Source organism: Gastrolobium bilobum, unplaced genomic scaffold (genome assembly GCF_033153095.1).
Source record: "Gastrolobium bilobum isolate Gb01-03AN ecotype WA unplaced genomic scaffold, APGP_CSIRO_Gbil_v1 utg4340, whole genome shotgun sequence".
In the NCBI taxonomy this organism is placed as follows: Eukaryota; Viridiplantae; Streptophyta; class Magnoliopsida; order Fabales; family Fabaceae; genus Gastrolobium; species Gastrolobium bilobum.
In genome coordinates, this window is record NW_026896972.1 from 52,452 (window position 1) to 61,384 (window position 8,933).

At 33.8% G+C, this 8,933-nt stretch overlaps 1 protein-coding gene across 2 annotated transcripts; it reads right to left on the reverse strand.

Moving 5' to 3' along the window:
• Positions 1-4,376: 4,376 nt before the first annotated feature.
• LOC133303121 (SKP1-like protein 1B) lies at positions 4,377-6,238 on the reverse strand. Of its 2 annotated transcripts, XM_061502995.1 has the most exons (3): positions 5,863-6,238; positions 4,704-4,768; positions 4,377-4,622 (listed from the first exon to the last, which is right to left on the reverse strand). In XM_061502995.1, the coding sequence occupies exons 1-3, from the start codon at positions 6,154-6,156 to the stop codon at positions 4,595-4,597; spliced, it is 387 nt and encodes a 128-aa protein (XP_061358979.1). In that variant the 5' UTR covers positions 6,157-6,238; the 3' UTR covers positions 4,377-4,594. The 2 variants fall into 2 exon arrangements, with proteins under 2 accessions (XP_061358979.1, XP_061358978.1); XM_061502994.1 differs by having other exon boundaries at positions 4,377-4,768.
• Between the last annotated feature and the right edge of the window lie 2,695 nt (positions 6,239-8,933).

An 8,933-nucleotide genomic window follows, 5' to 3' on the forward strand; every position in this document is an offset into this window, starting at 1 on the left:
AGCAGAGCTCGAATCATCAACAACTTCTTGAGGAGAAGATGCCATAAAACCTAAAACAAGGAAAAAGTTGGATCAGAAAGGAATCGGCAAACCTGAGCCAAAAGTGCTATCAGAAGAATCACTAGAAGAAGACGAAGTTGGAAAATCAGAGATCATGATGGGATCATCTACTCCACCAGATGCGGAGGTATATCCCAGTATATCTCCATGCCGGCAGCTCGCCAAAGTAGACTCGGCTAAAGAGTCACATCCTTGCTTGACAAGCTTAGAACTTAAGTAGACACAAGAGTAGCTTAGGACACTCCTAGGGGCAGGGGAAGGATGAGAGACAACCCGAATGGTGGAAAGAGAACTTGGAGGAGTCATAGGCTGGCTAATCGGCTCAGCCCCGGGTTGGGGAAACAGATGCGAAGCACGCCTGTTTGTTATAAGACGACCCCTAGCCCGCTTTGACGAACCTCTACCCCGGTGATGCCCTAACTCCCTATTGGACATCCCGGACTTTCTCCGAGATCTACCACCACAGCAAACGCGAAGCATAGCTTCTTGTTCTTCTTCTTCGGTCCTTGGAATCCCCCAGACCCAGAAGCGGGCACCAGAAGGAATCTTTGTGAAAATATCAGAATCCTCCTCCTTCTTCCCCTTACAACACAAAGCTGAAGAAGGAGGGTTTTCCCCCCTCATTTGGTTAAAAAACTAAAAAATACTAAGATAGCACAGGGGGGATGAGAAAGACAAGGTGACAAACACCAGAATGACAAGAAGGAATGCACAAGCTCTGGAAAGTGCAAACTATGGCAAAAATAACAGAAAATCAACATATGTAGGGAAAACAACTCAAAATTGAAAAAGAATCCTAGCGAACGAATGATCAAATGCAGGCAACTCAAAACAGAGGCAGCAAAAGGTAGAAGATAAGCGAAATACCAGACGAAAGAGATGAAATAGCAAGAGATGGAGAAATGCGTTTGACGCTGACACTCTAAAAATGCACAGGCACAATGCTCAGGAGGGAAACAAAAGCGCGTAATGTGAGATGGAGACTTATATAGGCATTGCTAGTGATCATGGGCTTTGCGAATGGCAAAGGTCAGGGTCACTAAGGTCTTTGCATAAGTAAATAGTAACTGCAACAATCATGGGATGTAACCACAATCATAATGGGTTGAAACCACAGCACGCAGAAAGCCAAGGGGGCAGGGTCATTACTGCCAATTCACTTCAAAAGCAATGATTAGACAACTGAAACAATGCTGCAATAAATGCGCACGAAACGCGAAAATGACATACAACGGCTGCTGCACGCTAAAATGATATATATAGGGGAAAGTGTTTGTCATTTTAAATGACATAAAGTTATATCATTTTAAGAAAGAGATAGACACAAAATAATATTTTTTATTTAAAATTTTAATTAAAAAAACCATCCACTTTGTCTCCCATGATTTCCATTCCTTGTGTCTATCTCTCTCCTAAAATGACATAACCTATGTCATTTAAAATGACAAACATCAAACTCATAATTCTCTTATTGTCTTTTTTTTTTTAGAACATAATTCTCATATTGTCATTTACTTGATTTTACCATCATTTGATTGAATCTGTATTTTGTATCAGATCCTTTAATGTTGGAGTTCAAATTCAAAAGTCCTCCAATATATATATGGGAAAAGTGTGTATCATTTTAAAGGATGTAAAGTTATGTCATTTCAAGTGAGATAAAGAGATAAATAAAGGAGGAGAGAGTGGACAAAAAATATAAAGATGTGGATCTCACCTCTTTGTGAGAGTGAAATGACATAAGTTGTGTCATTTATAAGGACAGACATTTTTCCCTAAACAAATCAAGTAATAACGAACTAGACATGAGAAAAAACAATTAATGGACAAAAACAACCTTACCCTCGACCAAAAAATTATAGGAACGAAACCAAACTACACTATCCTTGACTTTCCCCTATTCCACTAGAAATAGGATAGATTGGCCAAAATAGGGTTAAAAAAATATTTAAATTTTTTTCTTGAATAAAACTTATTTGTTTTGTCTAAGTAAAAATAATACACGGCAGCTGTAGGGACAGGCAGAAAGAAGAAGAAGAAGGAGTTACACGTAAAATGACCTACCTTAGTGAGACTAGAACATCTAAAGGTTCGCAATATTAGGGATAATGTCCAAATTGCAACACTTTTTGCAAAAAAATTACTTGAATGTCAGACTTTGCAGATATTTTTCCAGAATGATATGTCATCTAACTCGCTGCTACACCTAACGAGTTAAGTGTTGACACGTGGCAGAAGGTGCATGGCCACGTAAGTCGCTGAGCAGTGCAACGAGATTACGTGACATCAAACATGCATGTTTAGTCAGCTTCTGACACATGGCAATTCCAACACGTGACAAACGTGCTATATAGCATAGCATGTTAAGTGTGTATCATGAAATTAATTAATGCTCCTAAAAATAATTAATTAATAGTTATAAAATAATTTAAATTAATTGTTTTAGTTTAATTCAGTCTACATTAATTTAAATTATTTTATAATTATTAGGTAATTAGTTTTAGGAGTGTTAATTAATTTCATTTAATTTAGTTTCAGTTATATTAATTTTTTTGAATTGTTAAGTAATTTAATTTAATTAAGGAGTGTTAATGAATTAAATATAATTTATGTTTGTTAATTATTTTAGTTTAATTCAATTTAAATTATTTTATAAATATTAATTAATTATTTTTAGGAGCGTAAATTAATTTCATTTGATTTACTTTAGTCAAGTTAATTTTTTTTAAACAGTTGAGTAGAGGTGGCAAAGTGGGCGCGCCGCCCCACCCCGCCAAAAAATGAGCTAGCCCACCTCGCCCCGTTTGGTAGGTTGGCCCGCTGAGCCTAGCCTGTTTTGCCAGCTCTACCGTTAAGTAATGTCATTTAATTTAGGAGTGTTAATAAATTAAATGTAATTTATATTTGTTAATTATTTTAGTTTAATTTTATATTAATTTAAATTATTTTGTGACACACACGTAACATGCTATGCTATATAGCACGTTTGTCACTTGTCAAAATTGCCACATGTCAGAAACTGACTAAACATGTTATGTTGTATAGCATGTTTGATGTCATATAATTTCGCTGCACTGTGTTGCTGTTTACATAGCCATGCACCTTCTGTCACGTGTCAACACTTAACTCTCAGGTGTTGTAGCAAGTTAGATGACGTATATTGAGAGAAAAAAAAATTAAAGTGTGGCATTCAGATAATTTTTTATAAAAAAGTGTGACACTTTTGGTCGTTGTCGCACAACTTAGATGAGATACATTTTTGTTTTTTGTTTTTTTTTAAGGGACTGCCAGGTGAATGAGGGCAACAATTGCTATTATCACCCTAACTCTTTAAATTTTTAATTTTTTTTCAAAAGTGGTGTTAGGTAGACCACTGTCTCTCTACAATCCATCCACGTGGAAACTAATTTTCTTAAGTTTCTTTTCTTTCCATTTATTTTTAACTCACAATCAAACAGCCTATTGAAGTGTTGCGTAGCAAAATTGAAATTGAAAACCACCCCTGCCAAAATTGAAAACCACACCAATCGAATTGCATTTTTTAACTCATTAATCTCATCTCGTAACACAAGAATAATAGCTAGAGAAGATACTAAAGGGCATCTTCCACCTGCACCATAATAAAGCCTGAAAACTCTTCCTTTCTCACTTTGAAATCTTTTTATTTTGTTTTTGCTTTGCTGCTCATTTTCTCTCTTAATAAGAAGGGAAAAGCTAACATCATGTTACTGTCAAATTTTGTTTCCTCCTACTCTCATATCGTTTTCCGTGCTAACTTTTTTGTTTATTTTTTTTTTCTAATATTTGATGGGCCCTACAAAAACATATCTCTATGACATGATGTATTCATTTTGCTGTTACATAACATTCACAAAACCCTAATAAGAAACACTAAAGACCACCGCAATTTTTTCTTTCAACCACATGAAAACACCTCAGAAGAGGGCTATTCCACCTAACGCCTTATATAAAGGGAAGAGACGTTAGGTGGGGCAGCAAACGTCCTAGCCAAACAATGTAAATAAGTTCTGAAAATATTTTTTCCAGTAACAAATTTTTCAAACCTTATTTTGGTCAACCTGATTGGAAAACAGTTTCCCTTAAAAGTTGTATTCTCTTTTCATCTATTTTAGAACTCCCAATCAAGCAGCTAATTAAAGTGTTGCGTAGCAAATGTAAGCAAGGAAAGCAGTATCCATACGCATTGATCATTACCCCTCCCCCCAAAACTCATCCATGTTCTAACGGAAACATGAATGGAACCCAATGTTAAATGCCAACTCGTATCCAATGAGTAATGAAGAGAAGGTTGACAATGAATTATCAAATAAACTCTCATACAAGAACCAAATCATTACAACCAACATATTCAACTATTACTTACAATTTCAAGATTGTCCACAAGTACACGAGGATTGATAGTCTGATAGGTAAACAGAAAACATAAATAGTCAACAAGAAAAGCTAGCAACTATATAGCATGCATAAAACCCACATGGCATGTCTTTCACTGAGATTTAAAAAGCTTAACAAATCATTCAAATGCCCATTGGTTTTCCCGGCGAACTTCCTCCTCTTCCTCAGCGGTGAAGTCATTCTTAATGTTGAAGGTCTTGCGAATTTCTTCTGGTGTCTTCCCCTTGATCATGTCTGCTACAGTCTGGCAAGTAAGGTCCAAAAGGCTCTTGATGTTCAAGTAGTTTGCAGCCTGAAAACGAAAATTTCAGAACACAACGCAATGGCACAGAGCATTAACATGATAAAAACAGTTGATGTGACATTAAAATGCACAAATATTCTAGACATTGAGACAGTAAATGTCCATTGCAATTCTATGAATTGAACGCAAATTGGAAACAGACATCAAATCAAATGGAATACACTATCACGCCATAGGATGCAAACTGGAAGAGACCGCCAAGACCAAAGCTATCATCATGGACAATTCTAATGTAATCATATGAAATGCACTCCTGCGTATTAAAGACATACAGCAAAATATCCAATGATCAATGATTAATAAGGGACAGAGATGCAGAATTCACATAAACACCAATTTCATGAAATATACACGACAAAATAAAAAGAAGCCATGACTCGCTACACACACACACACACACACAAAACATAGAGAGAGAGAGAGAGAGAGAGAGAGGGAGAGAGACCTAACACACAGATTCATAATCAACCAATGATAAAATTCCTCTAAATTGAATTTATTCCTAAAGTAAACAAGTAGGAGTATATATATCCTTAAATTTAAGTAGATACATTTAAATAAATAAAAAAGACCCTTACTGCAATATAGAGAATACATCCATGCAACACAACACGTATGCCAAAAACAAGACTCACATTCAGAAATCAATAATAGAGCAAAAGAAACAAAATAACCCTCCAAATAACAAAATATAGCACAATTTCCTTGATTTAGATCCTCTGGTATTACTTGCTAAAACGATAATGTTATGTTATGAGAAAGAAAGACACAAGAGCGAAATTAATGGACCCTACAACCTGCACAAATTATGATGAAACCTCTTGTGTCTTTCTCAGCCCTAAGAAGTTCAATCCAAATACGCAATTTCAGTAACGGTTAAAACATCACGGCTTCATAAGAAGTAATGCACCCCCCCCCCCAAAAAAAAAAAAAAAACATTAAATAATAGTAACAAAACAAATAACCCTAAAATCCCCAATCTCAAAAGAAACCCTAATCCCCAATCACCACAGCACCAACAGTCAAACTCAAAACAAAGAAATTAACACGAAGAGGAAACAGAAACCGAAATTAAAACTCACCAGAATGAGATCGAAGAGCGTGGCCTGATCAACCTTGACGAACTCAGCGTCCCAGGCCTTGAGATCCTCATCGGAGGGCTTCTCGTCGGAACTCGCAGCCTCAACGTGCTTCTTACAGTACTCGATAACCTTGGCAAGGATCTTGCTGGTAACGTTGGGAAGCGGGATGCCGCTATCGGCGCAATCGTCCTCGATCATGTGCTTGATGGTCTGCGACTCCAACGCCACCGCCTCGTCTACCTCGAAGGCCTCGCCATCGGAACTCTTCAAAGTGATCTTCTTCGTTGACGCCATACTTGAATTTCACAACGGAAAGAAGGAAAATCCCTAACCCTAATTTTCCGATACGACTTTGTTTTATGATGCGAGTGATATTACGAATTATGAAAAAAGAAGGGGTGCGTGTGACTCCTTTATTTATAGTGCTACTAGATCCACTCCGGTGTGAAAGTAGCACGATCGGGTTTTTTTTTGGGCTTGGATATTTTTTATTCAATATTTATTTATTGAATACTTAATATAATTATTATTTTCAAATGTGATTGTAATTAATTATAGGGTTTTATTAATCTCCTTTCACATAAGATAGTTATCTTACGTGGTAGAGAGAAAATGAGTGGGTCCCACCATTGTAAGAAAAAAGAAAAAGAAGAAAAAAGTAGGATGTGAAAATCGAAGTGAGAGAAAATGAGATAAGTTACCTTATGTGAAAGGAGAGTAATATTTTCATCTCCTTTTCCTTAATTATATACTTCTATTTTTTATTTATATTGATAGTTTAGTTATATATTATTTCTAAATTATATATATTCTTTCTGTTATTATTATTAGATATTATATTCATCTATAATAATTTATTGATGCTTCATAAATAATGCGTCTATACATATTAAGAATATTCTATTATGGGAATTTAAAAAAAAAAAAAAACTTTTAGACATTTTTTTGTCAAAAGGCAAAATTTTCTGTGCTTGACTGTTAAGATAAAAATAAAACTTTTTATGTGTAGAATTAATCAAAATGACATGTATTTTTATTTTTTTACATAACAGTACTTGGTTGAAAATAAATTATAACTTTAAGAATTTATTAGGATGGTCTTTTAAAATAATAACTTTCATATATATTTTTAGAAGAAATTTTTTAAATAATTAAAAATATTTTGCATTTGAATGTTATATTTGAAAGCATTTTATATAAGTAAATTGTTTAGATGTTAAAAGATTAGGGAGTGTGAAATTCTGGAGCCAGACAAGTGCTATGATCCGAGTAGAAATATTAGAGAAAAACACAGAAAGTATCATGAATTAACTATTTCTATTTTTAATGGATATTTGGTAATGTATCTTGAAATAATGGTAAGATTGTTCTTTAGGATTGAAAAGTAACGGATTCCAATCTGAAAATGGTTTATCTGCAAAAGTATAAAAATAATACTGCATATAAGCAATCTTCATTCCTATCCTCACAAATTGAGAAATCTTATATACAGGATTCGTTACCGTAAACAAATCCTAAAATAATATGGTTTAAAAATGATATCTAATCTAATATGATTAGCTGGGCATGATATTGGTGCGTGACTAGTTGCACTATCCTGATCATTGCAATTTTATGATGAGTTGTGAATTGGAGCACAATATCAATTACCTAAATCAAATGATATTAAATATTTAAATTCTTCAACCGGAAAAGAAATGAGAATTATTTACTGTATTAATTATTATTTAATTAAATGAATTTAATACTAATTTCAAAAATAATAATAGTTTGTTATTTACTATCATAGTTATTATTTATCATGGTAATTAATATATGGATTAAGTTAGGAGGTGTATTGGATTGAGATTTCAAAATATTTTAATGGATTATTTTTGGACAAAAAAATCAATTGGTTCAATTAGGATTTTAATAGATTGAAAAAAAGTCATGTGGTATTCGATTAGGATTTTAAAATATTATTTTAGAATCCGTCCAAATACGTTGGTATTCAATCAAGATTTTAAACAATGAAAAAATAATCTTGTGGTATTCAAAAAATCTAACGATTTTAACGGATTTCTTAAGATTTCTTGAGATTTCTCTATTGCAGTGTTTTCTTTTTCCTTTGGCGGGTTGACCCGCTTGAAATCGGATTACGTCATGTGAGCTTCGTCAAAACTTAAAATAACATATTTTTTAGCGATTTTCCTTACAAAACAACCCAGAAACAACAAACCAACGAGATTTTAATATAATCTATCGCAAAAACAGCATAATTTTTAGTCATTTTTTGAGAAATTTTGGAAGTTTAAAAAATAATTTTTCAAGCCATGGGTAGCTATTTTTCTTGGCACAAAAGGTGTGATTTTTATATTAAAAAAATAAAATAGTGAAAAATAACATGGGAACTAAAATCCTCAAACCAATTTTTGTTTTACATCAATGAAACAAGGAGAAGGATATTGTGACAACCAAGTTGTGTTAATACCAAGTGACTACCAATTAATCTCACCGTTAGATCGATTATGTTGATCCAACGGTTATATTTATTTCCATCTTTGTATGGTTATGATTTCCCATATTTAAAGTGAAAGCATTAAATATGAGAAATCATAACCATACAAAGGTGAAAATAAATATAATGTATTAAATTTGGGAAACATTGACCAAACAAAGATGGAAATAAATATAACCGTTGGATCAACATAATCGATCTAACGGTGAGATTAATTGGTAGTCACTTGGTAGTAACACAACTTGGTTGTCACAATATCTTTCCCATGAAACAATATCAATTTAAAAAAGATTGAAACTTTCATAATATGAACCAGTGTTAATAAAACCAGACCGACCCGGCCGGGTCGACCTGGGAACCAGTAATATAATCGGTTCGGTTGAAGCAACGGATCAGCCATGCATCAGAACCGATGCGACCCGACCGATTTTCATGAAAACTAGTGACGCGATCGGTTAACCGGTGACCCGGTCCGGTCCAAAAAAAAAATCCAAAATTGTTTTTTTTAAAAAAAAAAAATCATAATGGACATATTTGAATATTTTTTTTACTTATTGACTTATATAAGTTATGT